Source organism: Rhinolophus sinicus, linkage group LG04 (genome assembly GCF_036562045.2).
Source record: "Rhinolophus sinicus isolate RSC01 linkage group LG04, ASM3656204v1, whole genome shotgun sequence".
Taxonomy (NCBI): Eukaryota; Metazoa; Chordata; class Mammalia; order Chiroptera; family Rhinolophidae; genus Rhinolophus; species Rhinolophus sinicus.
Window position 1 is genome coordinate 141,615,515 of NC_133754.1, and position 17,800 is coordinate 141,633,314.

Genomic DNA, 17,800 nt, shown 5'->3' on the forward strand with positions numbered 1-17,800 from the left:
CTACATTAAAAAAGAAAGGTCGCAAATCCATACCCTAATTAATCATTAGGGAGGAACTAGAAGAAGATTATCAAACCCACAGCTAACAATAGTTATTCAGAATCATGGGATTATGTGGATTTTCTTTTCCTTACATCAATATTTATTAAATTTTCCACAAGGACTATGTATTACTTATGTAGTAAGTTCGTAAACTATGTGAAAAGGAAAAAATGACCCTGTTATTACATATGTTATTTTTATCATTTAGGTGTTCTGTGGTCCAATTTCATAACCCAAAACATGACAATTTAGCCATGCAAAAAAACCTGAAAAAGTAGAATGTTCATATTTTATATTTATATGACAGATTTTTTAAATAATATTTGTTGGAGTTTATTTCTGTTGATGAAAGTAAAGGACTTTCCTTTTTTAAGGCTTTGATTTTTTTCCAGCTTTATTGACATATAATTGACATTGTGTAAGTTTGTGTACAGTGTGACGATTTGATTCACATATACATTGCAAAATGATTATCACAATTAAGTTACTTAACACATCCATCACCTCACATAATTGCAAATTTTGTGTGTGTGGTAAGAACCTTTAATATCTATTCCCTCAGCAACTTTCTACAGTGTTGTTAACTATAGTCCCCATACTGTGTATGAGATTCCCAGAATTTATTCATCTTACGACTGAAAGTTGGTACCCTTTGACCACATCTCATTCCACCCATACACCCCCAGTCCCCAGTGACCACTCTTCTACTCTCTGTCTCTATGAGTTCAACTTTTTCAGATTGCACAGGTAAGTCAGATCACACAGCATTTGTCTTTCTCTGTCTGACTTCACTTAGCATAATGCCCTCACGGTCCATCCATGTTGTTGCAAATGGCAGGATTTCCTCATTTTTAATGACCAAATAATATTCCATTCTGTGTGTGTGTGTGTGTGTGTGTGTGTGTGTGTGTGTGTGCGCGCGTGCGTGCATGTGTGTGTGTGTGTGTAGACCACATTTTCTTTATCCATTTATCTGTCAGTGGAAACATAGGTTGTTCCCATATCTTGGCTATTGTAAATAATGCTGCATTAAATTTGAAAGTGCAGCTATCTCTTCAATACAGTGATTTCATTTCCTTTGGCTATATACCCAGAAGTGGGATTGCTGCATCATACGGCAGTTCTATTTTTAATTCTTTGAGGAACCTCCATACTATTTTCCATAGTGGCTGTACCAATTTACATTCCCATCAACAGTGCAAAGTGTTCTCTTTTGTCTACATCCTCGCCAAGAACTTGTTTACTCTTGTCTTTGTGATAATAGCCATCCTAGCAGGTGTGAGGTGATACCGCATGGTGTTTTTTTGTAGTTGTTGTTTTTTATTTCTTATTAGTTTCAGGTGTACAAAACAATGTAATAGATATTTATCATTTATATCCCTCACAATGATAACCCCCTCCCCCCCTATCTACTACCCCTCTGACATCACCTACAGCCATTACATTTCCACTGTCTCTATTCCTAATGCTGAACTCCACTTCTTGTAAGTATGTATATATTAGAAAATTGTAGTTGACATTCATTATTGTTCAGCTTCAGCTTCAGTGGTTTTGATTTGCGTTTCTCTGATGATTAGTGATGTTCAGCAACATTTCATCTACCTGTTGGTCATTTATATGTCTTTTTTGGAAAAATATCTATTCAGGTCCTTTGCCTATTTTTTAATCAGATTATTTGGTTTTTGCTACTGAGTTTTATGAGTTCTCTATATATTTTGGATATTACGCCGTATCTAACATATAGTTTGCAAATATTTTCTCCTGTTTTGTAAGTTGCCTCTTCATCTTGTTGATTATTTCTTCTTCTATGTAGAAGCTTTTTAGTTTGATGTAACCCACTTGTTTGTTTTTGCTTTTTTGCTTGTGTTTTGATGTCATATCCAAAAATATCATTGCCAAGACCAATGTCAAGGAGCTTGTTTCCCCTGTATCCTCTTCTAGAAGTTTCATGGTTTCAGATATTACATTTAAGTCTTTAATCTATTTTGAGTTAATTTTTGTGAGTGTAAAAATTAACAGTGTAAAAATATTGGAAACTACAAAAAAATTTAGAGAACAATGAAAATTACTTGATACCCCGTAACCCAGAAATAGCCACTACTAATATATTGATGTATGTACTTCCTACCAATCTTTATTTCTGTGCTAGGTGTATTTCTATTAAAATGATAGTATAATGGTGCATGAATTTATGTATATTTCCTCTATTTTTCGCATAATATAACCTCGTTTCCCGTATCATTGTATGTTCTATTATACAAAAACGCCATTCAAAATTGCAACACAAGATTAAAATTATATGGGTGTGCCATAATCTATTTAACCATTCTTTCATTATTGGACATTTAAATTGTTTCTCCTTTTTCTACTTCTAATATTTTATGAACATCATTTCAAATAAATGTTGTGTCCAAATTTATGATGAAGGTAGATTCCAAGAAGGAATACTAAGGGGTTAAAATGCACGTAACTGCACAGAAACATTATGCCACTGTAGACTTCCACAAGAGTCCGCACCCTTCTAACCCTTAGCCAAATTGTTCTCTTTAAATTATAATACGCTGAAAAGAAAAAAAATGTTATCTGCTTGTTTTCTTTTGCATTTCTTAAGTACTGGTGACATTCAACCATTATTCATGTTTATTAGCCATTTGTCATTCCCTTGAGAATTGAGCTGCGTAATATTTGCCTGTTTATGGTGGCTGTTTATTATTTTTCCAAATGATTTATATGAACTCTAAATTGTAAAGATATCAATCTCTTTTCAGTCTTATCCTAAGAAAAACTTTTGTTTCACATTTGACTTATCTCAGTGGTATCTTAAAATTGGTCTCAAATTAAGACCAATTAAATTAAATTCTTTAAAGAAGTTTATTGGTTTTTTGGTGTGGTTTGGTTTGGTTTGATTTGGTTTGGTTTGGTTTGGTTTGGTTTGCCTAAGATGGACCATGGGATATTATAGTGTTTATTCAGATTGTATGCCTGTGTGAATATCAACTTGTGGTTCAAATTTTCAAGGCAGATTTTCTGCGTCCCTTCACCATTTGCCAAGTTGGAAAAACATGACTTTTCTTGTGGCCCCTGGTAGGTTTGTTGGGGACGTGGCCCTTAATGTCCCAGCTTTAGTAAGACTCCTCCATGAAATTCCCCATCATGGGATTTTTTTTCTTTCTTTTTCTTTTCTTTTATAATCAAGATTTGATTGGTTGATTTGAGGATAAGTACTCAGACATTTCAACATGTACACAATTTTTAACATACATACCAAAAACCTAAAATGTCACATAGTTGTGATTGTTTTCTAAACAATTATTCCAGTGACATTCCAGCTTAAAATTTGGAAGCTAATTTTGCTTAATAGAATATCATGTACCAATATCTTCAAATGTTAATACACTGTTGATATACATCAGAGTCCCGTTAATTCACAATTTAGTATCATATGCACTACACAATCAAATTTTCAATCTTTCACAGCACATTAACAAAGTTACTAGGAAAGCTGGACTACTACAACCAAAAATGTTACAGAGTGCACAGAATTCTGACAGGGAAAGCCAAGATCAAGGAATGGTTTTCTTTAGGAAACAATTCTGCCAAAAACACAGGAATGGAAGAATTTAAAATGTTCAAGATATATTAAATGCACAACTGACTCCAAATTACCACTTAATATGCTTTGTGTAATAGGATATAAAAACTACCCTCCGTCTGTGTAATGTTAAGCTGACACCTAAGGCAATCAAAGCCTTCTATAGTCAATATCCCACTCATTTTCTGGTTGTACCAAAAACTAAACAGCCAGCAAATTATTTGACCTTTTAAAAAAGCATTTACACTTAAACAATGGGGAGAGAGGAATTCCCTCTGATTTAAAAATGATTCTAGAGCTACTGAAAAACTTGCATTTACACAATAGTTGATTAAAATGTTCCTCTGGATTATATAAAAGAAGGGGAACGGGGACCACTGGTAAGACATGATCCGTGAGATTAATCAGACTTGGCTTCTTTCTCTCCTACCTCATCAGAGGCTGAACTCGCCTCGTTTTCAGTTTCACCGTTTTTTGCGGGTCAATCTTTAGTTTCTTGGTTAGCCACTTCGGCCTGTTTTCCCTTTGCTCCCCCTTCTCCCACTTGTTGGCACTGTTTTGTTTGCAGATTTATCCTTTCCTGCAGCCTTTTTTGGCTTCCTAGGAACAGGTTTAGCTGACAACCTGGCAGGTTTCTCCTGGGCTCCTCCTGCTGCCTGAACTGCAAGGACCGGCAGTGGGAGAACCGTGTTTTTGCTTTCTTAGTAGTAGTGTATAAATCAGTGGCACAATCAGTGGCATCTTCAACTCCAGGAACTAGGACATGTGTTGCCAGTCTACCCAGTTTGTATGTTTTCAATGTAACAAGTATTTTACCTCTCAAGTAGTCAAATCTATTGACTTTTTCTCATTTTGATTTTTAGTCTATTTTTTATAAAATCTTTATGGAGATAGAATTCACTTAGTATGAAAGTCACCCCTTGAAAGTGTACAATTCTGTGATTCTGAGTATATTCACAAACCTGTGCAACCATCACCACTCTCTAATTTTAGAACATTTGCATTACCCCAGAAAGAAATCCCATACCCATTAGCAGTCACTCTCCATCCTCTCTTTTTCCCAGCCCCTGGCAACAACTAATTTATTTTCTGTCTCTATGGATTTGCCTATTCTGGATATTTTATATAAACGGAATCATATAGTATGTGATCTTTTGTGTTTGGCTGTTTTTACTTAACATGTTTTCAGTGTTTAGCCATCTTGTTGTAGTTTATTCTTTTTTATTGCTGAATAGTATTCCTTTTTATGAATATACTATCATTAGTTGATGGATATTTGCACTGTTTCCATTTTTGGCTATTATGAATAATGCAGTTTTTCATGTCCAAGGTTTTATATAGGCATATGTTTTCATTTCTCTTGGGTATATAGGAGTAGAATTGCTAGATCAGATGGTAACTCTCCATTTAACATTTTGAGGAAGTGCCAAACTCTTTTCCAAAGCAGCTACATCATTTTGCAATCCCACCATCCACATATAAGAGATCCAATTTATATACATTCTCCCAATGTATGTTATTGACTATTTTATTTTAGACATCCTAGTGGATATAAAGTGGTATCTCAATGTGGTTTTGATTTGCATTTCTCTAATGACTAATGATGTTGAATATCTTATGTGCTTATTGACGATTTATATTTTCCTTAGAGAAATGTCTGTTCAAATCCTTTGCCCATTTTTACTTGAATTACTTGTCTTTTTATTGTTTAGTTTTAAGAATTCTTTATATATTCTGGACACAAGTTTCTGGTACCATATACATGATTTCTAACTATTGATTTAATTTTTAGTACTATATGGTATAAGGTAGAGCCCAACTTCATTCTTTTGCATGTAGATATCCAATTGTCCCAGCACAATTTGTTGAAAAGCCTATTCTTTCCCTCATTGAATTATCTTTGTTCCTTTGTTGAAGATCAGTTGTCCACAAATGTTAGGATTTATTTTTGGATTCTCAGTTCTATTCCATTGATCTGTATGCCTATCCTTATATCAGTAAGATACTGTCCTGATTATTTTAATGTTGTATTGTAAGTTTTTAAATCAGGAATGTGAATCCTTCAAAAGTGTGAGTTCTTTTTCAAAATTGTTCTGCTATTTTGGGTCCCTTGGATTTCTCTAAGAATTTTAGAATCAACTTGTCAATTTCTGCAGAAAAATAAAAGGCAGCTGGTATTTCCATAAGGATTGTGTTGAATGTGTAGATTGATTGCCATCTTAACAGTATTTAGTCTTCCATTCCGTGAATATGGATGTCTTTTTATTTAGGACTTCATTAATTTTTTTAACAATATTTTGTAGTTTTCAGTGTATAAGTCTTGCACTTTTGTTGAATTTATTCTTAAGTATTTTTAAGGTTGTTATAACTAGAATTGTTTTCTTACTCATTCTTATGTTTACAAAGTACTTCACCATTGAGGAATCAGATAAATGTTCACTCATATTTTTCTTGTACTTTTTATGGATTGGTTTTTGTTTTTCTTTAATCTATGTGGTATTACTTTGATGTATGAAGCAAGGTAGATCTAACCTTGTTTTTTCCTGAGTTAACCATTTTCCCAGTACAATTTATTGAATAAAGTCTTTCCTCTTCTAAGCACATTTGAATACTTTATCGCTTTTTTTTATTGCTTGGATAGTATTGATAATGCTTATAGTCCTGCCACAGTGGAAAAGGTGGTCCCCGTCCACTTCCCCACATTATTTGAAAATACTATATCAAAAGACAAGAGTTGGGGGTTTATAAAAGTTAGCAGATAAAATATTAAAAAGCAAGACCCAGTGTCTGGGTGATTACTTCACACCTATAAAGCAAGTGTGAACACAGTTTTGATAGGATGAGAAGTTAAGAAAAATGTGACTTATTTGGTCCAACTTATTTACTACTAAGTACAATTTTGATTTGTTTTTAAACATTCAAAATCTCCTCAAAGAAAAAAATCTCTAGTTTTTATCTTTTTTTTTCTTTTACTTTAACCAGAAAATAGAATGCTAAAGAGCTCTGAAGTGAACCACCAATTATACAACTTAAGAAACAAAGAAAGATACCTGGGGTTTCATGCTTTCTAGCTCTGTGAACTTGAACAGGTCATTACGTTTCTACTCTTAGTTTCTGGACCTATAAAAAAACGTATTCTCCCTCAATTTTTAGACCTATGAGAGGGCTTACCGCCCATGTGGACAGTTTGAGATATGGAATGTGAATGAATGTTGACTTCCAAACTCTGAAGCCCTCTATAAAAGTTATTTATGATGGTGATTATATTATGATTATAAGAATGCCCACGGGACACATAAACCTCCCCTTCTCTGTAAGAGGAGAGATTGCCTTCTCTTCTGCCCTCATTTGTGTGTCCCAAAGTCCTTCTCCAATTAAGTTCTTGCAAGCTGCCTATGGGCTGGCCTCTGTGTAATCTAAACGCTGAGATTCCCAAGGCCAAACACAATTACTCTAAAGCATCCTCTGTCAGATTACTCCTAAATGCAAACCTCCAAAGGAGGAGAGACACTGCCAAAAACAAGTTCAAGGGAAAGTATAAACAAGCCTCAACTTTCCTCTCTCCCTAACCTCCAAGGAAATTCTCTAACAGTATTAAGCCAAGAGGATTATTGCAGCAAAGAGTAAATATAAATGGGGATGGTCCAGCTGTAGCTGACACAGCATGCACTGACGTATCACAAGTAAAGTCACAGCCATCAGTGAGCATGATTGATGGGAAGTACATTTGCCTTGGTTCAGGTTCCCAACACACTTCTGAAGTTGTAGAATGCTGTTCAGACAAAGATCGGGACTAAATTATACATCTGACGTCACTGTGACCTAGAAAAACCCAAAAGGCAGGAAATTTCAGAAGAAAGTCACTGAAAGAAAAAAGCAACCAGAAGTAACTTGGCTAAATTGGGCAACATGAGTATAAGATTGGCATGTTGAGAAATTCCCAGTCCCAAGTTAATAAAACTAGGGTCGTGAGAAATTCTCCTTCCTTTACCATCTGCATTTACCAACCCACCCAACCTCCTCCCGGCAGTAGAGAAGCATTGCTTGGAGGAGGAAAAATAATTCTTCAGCAGCAAAACATTTGAATTTCACCTCAAATAAGACTTCGTTTCAAAATCTGGAGAGACATTTCAACTCGAATTTATTCTAGGATATTCTGATTTAAGTCAAGTCATTTTGGACAAATAAAATTTCCAAAACACAATTTCCTTTCCCTTTGCTATGTATATAAAACACAGCTTCTTGCATTCTACTCAAATAATGATTAAAATGTTTATAAAGGATAAGTGAAATCTTAATAAATAAAATCATAATGTGGTTTTACAAGAAGTATCTTTATTTGTCTCCTTTTTCCTTTGTGTCTAGCTTTGAAGGCCTCTCCTTCTAAAAAACGGTGCAATTCCATCGCTGCGCTGAAGGCAACCTCACAGGAGATTGTGTCCTCAGTGAGCCAGGAATGGAAGGATGAGAAGCGAGATTTACTGACCGAAGGGCAAAGTTTTAGCAGCCTTGATGAAGAAGGTAAAGAAATGTAACTTAAAAAAAAGGAAAAAAAGTTCTTGTGATTTTCTTTTTACAAGTAATATAAACTCACAGTAGAAAAATTAGAAAATACCTGCTGTGAGAAACAAGTCCATTAACTAACTTTTGAAAATATATTTACTGTATGATACAGTAAATGTAAAATTTTTTAAATGCATGAACAATACAATTTGGGGTTTATAGTAAAAAAAAAAAAATTAGAAGATAGTGAAATATTCAAATACAGAGAGCTATAATCCCACTACCTGAAGGTAACAAATCTGAACATTTTGGTGTTTTTGCTATTAGACTTTGTTCTGTGCATGTATATGTTTTATTTCCAAATACACATATACATTATATGCATATATACACATACTTATACATACATATAATCACAATTAACGATGAATTATCAATTTATTTAGGTCCTCTTTAATGAATTTAATCAAAGTTTTATAATTTTCTCCTTGCATGTCATACCTACCTCCCTTTTGTTAGATTTATTCCTCAGATGGATATATAGACATAGCTTTATATTTTGTGTCTTTTCAAAGAGTATCTTTTGAAGATTTGGGTTTTCTGGCTGTTTGTTGCTACTTCATAGACCTCACATCTTTTTTCCTTTCTTTCTTACTTGCTGGCTAGAACTTCTGGCACAATGAAGAACAGAAGTGGTGATTGTGGCAGCCTTGCCTTGTCCTGATTTTAAAGGGAATGCTTCTAATGTTTCACTATTGAGAGAAGTTTGCTCATAATCAGGTCATGGAAGTTCCTGTTTATTCCTAGTTTGCTAAAGGTTTTTATCAAGAATGACTATTGAATTTTATCAAATACTTTCCTCTATCCAATGAGTGGATCATTTGGTTTTTCTCTTGTAATCCTGTAAGAGGATGTGACATTTTAGGTTTCCTTTTTATCAGTATAGTATATTCTTTTGAGAATAGCAACATTTCCTGAAATTTTCTTCTACTTCCTGTAGAAGATTAGATCTCTTCTCTGGATTTTCTTTCCCTGAGAGTCTTTAGAATAGGATGTTATTCTTGTTCCCTTCTGTGGCACTTATCCATATGTGCCATGTTGGGTTTCTTTCTTTCTCCTCTTCCTATAAACCTACTCTCACCCAGATTTAGTGATTTCAACAAAAGAGCTAATGAATTGCCCTTGCTTCTTGGTCTAAGTTGATGGCTCCACCTTCTGGCAGACATCTACCCTCTTTCTCTAGGCATCTCTTCCTTACCATCTCACATGCCTGGTTTTCTTACAACACACGTAAAACTGCAAGGCATCTGCAGTCTGGGAAACGGGATAAGCTTATTTTTAAACTGTGTTGGTTACTTTCAAATAGTAGGTTTAGTATGACTTCCAAAGTTAGAGCTGTGAGTCTTTTTGTCAATCTGGATGATGAATGCATTGCAGAGCATCCAGAAAGCCTGGAAACATGGAAAGTAGGGCACATAGTGTGCTTTTTTTTTTTTTTTTTTTTTTTTCAGATGAACTATTGGACCCAGTGCTTAAATTTAAAGGTGATTCACCTGACAAGATCTCTGAAAGAAAAATTTATTGAGCATATTCTTTGAAAATGTTAACTTGCGATTTTAAAATGTGTTTATCTTGACAATTCTATGCATCTACCAAGTTTGCCCGAAAGTTCATCCTATTTCTATTGCTCTATATTTGGGGACTTCCTCTTTCACAGTGTACCAAGTCATCACCCAGTTTCCCTCTCGTTTCTAATCATTTGTTTTCTGTCATTCCCAGTATATCTCGGTTATATTAGTTTTCTATTGCCATGTCACAAATACCAGAAAGTTAGCAGTTTAATATCACCTCCGTGTATTAGTTCGCTGTTCTGTATGTCAGAAGACTGACAAGGCTAGCCTGGGCTCTCTGGGCACAGCTTATCAGGGTCTCAAAAACTGAAATCAAGATGTCCGCCAGGCTGAGTTCTCACCTGGAGGTGCTGGAGAAGAATCCACCCGTGGGTTCATCATGTCGCCGGCAGAATTCTCGTCCTTGCAGTTGTAGGCCGTAGGTCCCCGTGTCTTTGCTGGCTGACAGCCGAGGGCCACGCTTGGCCCCTAGAGATCATCCACATTCCTTACCATGCAGCCCCCTCCATCTTCAAACGGCGAATTTCTCAAAAGTCAGTCTCCCTCATTCTTTGAATCTCTGACATCACCGTCTCTGACCCCGAGACACATAATTCAAGAGCTCATGTGATTAGGCCAGGCCTACCTGGATAAGCCCCTTTTTGACTAACTCACAATTAATGGATTAGTAACCTTAATTGTATCTGCAAAATTCTTTTTGCCATGTCAGATGAAATAATCACAGGAGTAATTTCTCATCATATTCACAGTTCTACCCACACTCAAGCGGAGGAGATTACACTGGGGAGTCATCCTAGAGTTCTGCCTACCATACTAGGGTTTTAAAAAACTGAAGGCCTGGAGAAACAGTCAGTTCTCTGCTTCAGAGGCTTATCATAAGGGGTTGAGGGATCAGCTACCCAGTGTTCGGGTGATGTATGACCTGGGCCCACGTCAGTGGACGGATCATGGTTTTCTATGTAATATCACTCAGGTAGCCTCTGATTTATGAAGTCAGGCCGGGTCGGCGTTAGTCGTTCTCAGGTCAGTTCAGTTCCATCTGCTTTAATATTTAGTGGCAATTCATTGGAATCTGATGTGAGGTTGTTTTTCAGACCCAGTTTTCAATGTTATTGAGAGTTTTCATATTTTTCTCTGTATTTAATGAGAAGGTGGGATCAAGATTGCTGGCCAGCTGTCATATTAAATTGAAGCCTTTCTCATTTTTGCCTTTTGCACACCTTGGTTACTCATATTTTTATATGACTATCGTCTGTTATTTTTAACAGCAGTTCTTTATTTTGACCTGAGTCGGAGGCAGAGCTGCACCATCTCATACATTTTCATGTGTATCCAGTCTTCTAGTCCAGAGTCCAGTCTTTCTGTGGTTGCCTCCTTTTCCCTCCATGCCTCACTCCACCTCTCCATCTCTTCCCCTTCAAATCCAAAATCCCAAACCTCACACTCACGTACTAGTGCCTATCAGGATCAGTTTCCATTCACACACTTTCTGAAAAGACATAATTTTGAACCTGTTGTGCCTAAAAAGGAATGCCAGAAACACCCTAAAGTTATATTATATTTATTATTGCCTGTTTTAGTTTAGTCTGAGGGAATGATTAAAAAGAATCCACAATAAAGCATGGAGACACTAGTTGACAATACTGTTTATATATTTGAAAATTGCTAAGAGAGTAGATCTTAAAAGATTTCATCACAAGAAAAAAAAAATGATGTAACTGTGTGGTGATGGATGTTAACTAAATTTATTGTGGTTATTATTTCGCAATATGCACGTATGTCAAATCATTATGTTGTACACCTAAAACTAATACAATGTTATATGTCAATTAGCTCTCAATAAAAAATAAAATATATATGTAGGTTAAAAATAAATTAGAGTGAGCCCAACTGCAGAACTTGAAGGATTGGATTTGTCCAGTGTTCTCTCTCTGGGGATGTGCACGTCTCTTTTTAGAGAAGCTCTGTTCTGTGTGACTGGACCTTTAATTAAAGGACTGTCTGACCAATAATGGATGGCCAATAATGGATGTAAATTTGTCTAAAGTTTAGAATAAGATTTAAGATGACCCACATTCAACTCTTAAAAAAAAAAAAAAAAAGACTCAGATAAAGTAGACATGGGTCACTGCTCCGCCTCAAATATTCCAACTTCCTGATGAGGTGGGGGGGGGGGATTTCTTACATACGTATGTTTATAGGCACTGACATTTTGAAGAAAAAATAAGAGTTTTCTCATTTTCACAAGAGCAGACTTGCTGGTAAAATATGATGTCAAGAAGAGCAGTGGATAATGTTCAAAAGATACGTGTGGGCTCAAACAGGGTTAAGGTATAAGCCAGCTGTTGGGCTGTGAAGCCTGTTTCCTGGCTCTTAAAAAGTCTGAGTTCTTAGATCTAAATTGAGAATCACAGATATGTGCTTATCCTAGGAAGGGGAAAGCAGGGTCACTCTCTGTTTATGTATTTGCCAATCATCCTTTTAATCTCTGTCAAATTATCTCTTTAAGCCCCTAGGAGCTTTTTATGTCATCTTTTGAAACAGTAAATCACTTTATTACGTTTTGAAAAGAACATTCATAATGTCATTTCCATAAGCCATTTTGTAAATTAATGCAATTTCCTTTCTGTTTAACCTGTTTGCAAGAAGCTACTTTACATTTCTGCTGCAGTTCAGAAGAGCACAGTTAATTAATAATTTAATTTGCACCCTGATATGTAAAATTAATGCTCATTTAAATTATTAAATTGACTCATTTAAATTATTATAGATACTAAAGCAGCATTTATTACTGAGATTCATGAGTGTGTGTGTGTTGCTTTTGTTATGCAGCACTGGGATCGCGACACAGGCCAGACCTGGTGCCTAGCACACCATCACTGTTTGAAGCTGCTTCCTTGGCGACCACAATTTCATCTTCTTCCTTATATGTCAATGAACATTATTCTCAAGACAGGACTACACTTTATTCAAACAGGTAATACTTAGCGGGATCAAATTACCAATCTGGCGGTTACCACGTCAACATCACTAGACTGATATCTCTGAATGAGAACATGCTGTCCCTAGCAACCAGGAAGTGCCCGGCACCTGCTCTGTGGGGAGGGGGAGGGGAAAGGGGCAGGGAGGGGGAGGGAGAGGGAGAACATGCTTGATTTTTACTGTGGCAAGAAATGCATCCGAGGGAAGACTCTCCTGATTTTTCTTTATAGTTAATCATTATGTTCTGTAGAGATTATACACTTGGTTCTGTGGAAGAAAACAATCTTTCATCATTTTTATTTTAATAATTTTAAATGTATTCTTCAATTACAGTTGAGATACAATATTATATTAGTATCAACTATGCAGCACAGTAATTAGACATTTATATAACTTGTGAAGTGATCCCCTGACTAGTCTAGTACCCATCTGACACCAAACATAGTTATTACAGTATTATTGACTGTATTCCTTATGCTGTAGTTTACATCCCCATAACTATTTTGTAACTACCCATTTGTACTTCTTACTCCCTTCACCTTTTTCACCCAGCCTCCCAACCCCTCTCCTATCTGGTAACCATCAGTTTGTTCTCTGTATCTATGAGTTTGTTTCTGTTTTGTTTGTTCATTTGTTTTGTTTTCTAGATTCCACATATGAGTGAGATCATACAGTATTTGTCTTTCTCTGTCTGACTTATTTCACTTAGCGTAATACCTTCTAGTTCCATCCATGTTGTCACATATGGCAAGATGTGATTCCTTTTTATGGCTGGGTAATGTATGTACCACTTCTTTATCCATTTGGCTATCTATGGACACTTAGGTTGATTCCACATCTTGGCCATTGTAAATCACGCTGCAGTGAACAAAAGGTGCATATATCTTTGCAAATTCGTGTTTTGGATTTCTTCAGATAAATTAAGTAGAATTGTTGCATCATATGGGAATTCTATTTTTAATTTTTTGAGGAACCTCCATACATTTTTCCACAGTGGTTGCACCAATTTACAATCCCACCGACAGTGCACAAGAGTTCCTTTTTCTCCACATCCTCACCAACACTTGTTTGTTGATTTATTGATGGTAGCCATTCTGACAGGTGTGAAATGATATCTTATTGTGGTTTTGATTTGCATTTCCCTGATGATTAGTGGTGTTGAGATGTTTTCATATGCCTGCCAGCCATCTGTTTTCCTCTTTGGAGAGAAGTCTATTCAGGTCCTCTTTCCATCTTTTAATTGTTTGTGTTTTTTGGTGTTGCGCTGTATGACTTTTTTAAATAAATTTTGGATATTAACCCTTTATCAGATGTATCGTTGCCAAATATCTTCTCCCATTCAATAAGATGTCTTCATTTTGTTAGTGGTTTCCTTTGCTGTGCAAAAATTTTTCAGTTTGATGTAGTCCTATTTGTTTATTTTTTTCTTTTTCCATTTTATAATTACTTGTGAGTGGACTTTTTAAGCAAGCACTCTTGGTTAAAATTACACCAATAGTTGCAAAGATATTTGAATATTCTCTTTTTGTATGGGTGACCCTTAGTGACTATAATACACAGAATAATGGCACCCTCAAAGTTGTCCACATCCTGATCCCCAGAACCTGTGACTGTGTTACCTTATATAGCAAAAGGGACTTTGCCCATGTGGTTAAGTTAAATATTCTGAGATGGGAAGAGTATCCTGAATGATCCCGATAGGCCAGTTGTAATCACATGGTGCTTAAAAGAGGAAGATAGGAAGATTCGAGTCAGAGAAGAAGATGTGATGCCACAGTAGTGGTCAGAGGCAGAGAGAGATTTGAAGATGCTACAGCTGCTGGCTTTGAAAATGGAAGAAGGAGCCACGAGCTAAGGAATGCAGGTAGAGAATCTAGAAGCCAAAAAAGGCAAGGCCTCTACCTTAAGCCTCCACAAAGGAACACAACTCTTCCATCACCCTGAATGATAGGACTTCTGACTGCCAGAGCTGTATGATAGTAAATTTTTATTCTTTTAAGCTGCAAATTTATGATAATTTGCTACAGCAGCAACAGGAAACTAATATAGTGACTCTCAAACATTTAATGTGAATTTGAGCATTGGGGTGGGTTACTGAAATTTCTTAAAGATAGAAGTTAATTTGTTATTAGATACTTTTCCTTTTTAAACAAAGTGTTCCCAAATATTGGTTCTAGGAGAATAGATAATGCTATCTTCTCAAAGCGTTCACAACATTGTGGGATTAGCTGTTTCATTTACTTCTGTTTTTATATATACAATTTTGTAATTAGCTTTAACCCCAGGATGGGGACTACTTTGTATACATTGTCAATAGTTATCCGTTAATGTTGAAATAGTTCTTGTTGAAATCTACCTCTTGAGTATCAAGGTCAAATTGGTGCAGGTAAAGTGCTTCTTACACTGTAAGTCATTTTCCACCTCCAGCCTGGCAGCTTGGTTCACTTCCAGAAAAAGGACTCAGTATGGTAGATTCATTTTTAATATATGCATATTTATAGACTCTAGCTTAGTCCTTTGGCAAGTTAAGGTTTGTACTTGGAGCTTCTGTAGAAATTCTTTTTTGTTGCTGTTTCCCTGTTTCTCAGCTAGATACTAGTTAGCTGATCACAGGTGAGGCAGCCTGTCTAGGTCTGGAGAAGTGGAACAAATCACCAGGTGAACCACAGATCTTAGCTGGGCTTCGGTTTGGATAGCTCTACTATCAGGGCCAACAAATAAGGCTCCATCATAAATTATTCAGCTCATCTGAACTGTAAAAGTAATTTGTTTAGCTTCCTTGGGTTAGAAAAGTTTAAGGTGACTTATACCTAACATTAATGTATACCTTGACTGTTCAAATTTGTTATGTAAATCAGTCAAGCTACAGTTTTTCCTGTCTGTAGTTCAGCTGAACACCATTCTTTTGCTCTCAAATATAAATAGCAGCTCGAGAAATGGCTGAAAAGTCACAGGAAGTTCTTTGCAAGGTCAACAACAATTTTCATGTGAAGCCATGGTGGTTACTTACTGTTTGCTTCTGTTCTCATTATCAGGGACATGTACTTGGATATGCTATTAAATTATTTACTAGAACTTTATTTAAAGGGTGTTTTTGCTTGTTTTTTGGTGGCTGTGGTTGTGGCTAAGTGTCCAGTCTCTTGGCCAGGAGTATTCAGCCCTTGGGAATATGTAAGGTTCCCCCTGGGTCTGGCACTGCCTCCTGTTGACCCCCAGTCCTTCATGGCCAGCTTGGGAGCCCCCGTGCATGCTCCACTTTTGTAAACTCCAGGCCTGTGGTGTAATTCATGGTACTTTTATTTATGCTGACACTGGTTATCATATATGCTTGAATGGGGAAAACATCAGTGTTATCTGTGATATTTTCCCCTTTCTTTTTTTGAAGCAAATTGTTTGAAATTAGTCTTCTTTGGCATTGTATCTCCAGGTTCCAATTTGACACCTATCAGTCCAGGTTGGGTTTAGTTGCAAGAACAAGAAACCATTCTATCTTAAGTAGAAAGGGATTTGGTAGAGGAAATTCAGTGCTTACAAGATCTGTGGAGAGACTGGGGCAGTGCACTCCCGGCTGGACATCAGGAAATGACTCCTGGAACACACCACCCAACTGGCCCCCCAGCAGCCCTGCAGCTTCTCCACAATCAAGTGGCTGCCCAGCCAACAGAATGCAAGCCAGAGAAAAGCATTCTGGTGAACCCAGGATGTTTTTTAAATAAGCTATCGTTTAAAAAGTCAGCAGTTTCACTAAAATGCCTGGATTCATTGAAAAAATCACTAGCTTTGGCACCACTTGGCTCCACGGCCTCCTGCCATTTCTCAGCTGGAGAGGAAAAGCATGGGCCCCTCAGGTTACCACCCTCTGCCTCATTCATCTCATTCATCTCTGCTTTTTGCCTGCCTCTCCTGTGGGCATTTCTGCTTTTAGCCTTGATGTACGAGAGAAGTCAGAGATCTTAACCACTGCCTCAGGGAAATCATAAAGAAAGGTGCAAAGAAGGCACAAAGAACTCCCAAGAGAAATAATGGCGTGCCAACTCCTGAGAATCAATATTCCCCTTCCCCACCCACCACAGCCAACCCTCACTGCTCAACAGGGAACCTTACCGGCAAACTGAAAAGACATGGTCATGTTTTGTTTCTGTCATTTTTCCCTCGAGTGGCCTCCTGGTCGTAGGGGTATCTCTCAAAGCAATAAATGCACAGTATGCTAAGCCTCATCTGCCCTACTAAGTTTTAAAGCCTAATCCAGATAGCCTGGAAAGAAAATGAGTTGAATATTGATGTTATAATTCACATGTTTAGTTTTTCTCTTTCTTTATCTATGAATCATTATTCTGTGGAAGCCAGTGGTCTGTTTTCCCATTTTAACATTGTGCTATACATATCCACCCTTAAAGAAGCTATATATACTTCAACTAGCGGTTGTCATTCTGTCATACTTTTTAGAATGCTTAACTTTGAAAGGTGTTGATTAGTGCCTGGATGTCTCCACACCTAAATTACATACTACAGTGGGGAACTGTTGTCGCTTAAAAAAACGATTCTTTTTTTTACAGGATTCTTCCTTGTAACTTCAAAAACTTCAACAGCAATCCATTTATTTTATGTAAAAAAAATTGACTAGGAAACAAAGGAAAAAATAGTGTTATTTTTAAAATATATATTTAACCTGATGACTGGGAGTACATATTTTCAAGTTTCACTGCACAGTTCTGTGTTAAGAGTGCAATTCATGGGAATAAAGAGAAACTTTTGTGGGTACATGCTTCCCAGTCAAATAGTGGGATTTAAATTCTGAATTTTTGATCCTTAAATGTTTCTTTCCTAGGGGAACTGTTTTTTAAAAGAGGTGTAAATTGAGCACTGAGAAATGCAGAGGCACATGTGTTTTATCTCAACATTAAGAACAATTTAATGTAATGTTATGGAAATGTTGGTGGCAAAGCTGACACTCTGATTATGTGTAAGGATTGAAAACCCTACTGCATTCAAATGTAGTTATAGTTTCCCATCAAAGATGCCTTTACCAACATCTCCACTCTGTCCAGTG

General features: G+C 36.5%; 1 protein-coding gene and 1 pseudogene across 2 annotated transcripts in view; one reads left to right on the forward strand and one right to left on the reverse strand.

Moving 5' to 3' along the window:
* The window catches only part of PIP5K1B (phosphatidylinositol-4-phosphate 5-kinase type 1 beta), a 280,007-nt gene that overhangs the window by 195,225 nt on the left and 66,982 nt on the right, over window positions 1-17,800 (forward strand). For both annotated transcript variants that reach the window (XM_019730369.2, XM_074330528.1), the window contains 2 exons: window positions 8,000-8,155; window positions 12,601-12,745. In XM_019730369.2, coding sequence (XP_019585928.1) covers window positions 8,000-8,155; window positions 12,601-12,745 — 301 coding nt within the window. The remainder of the gene's footprint in view (window positions 1-7,999; window positions 8,156-12,600; window positions 12,746-17,800) is intronic.
* LOC141571234 (non-histone chromosomal protein HMG-14 pseudogene) lies at window positions 3,906-6,812 on the reverse strand (annotated as a pseudogene).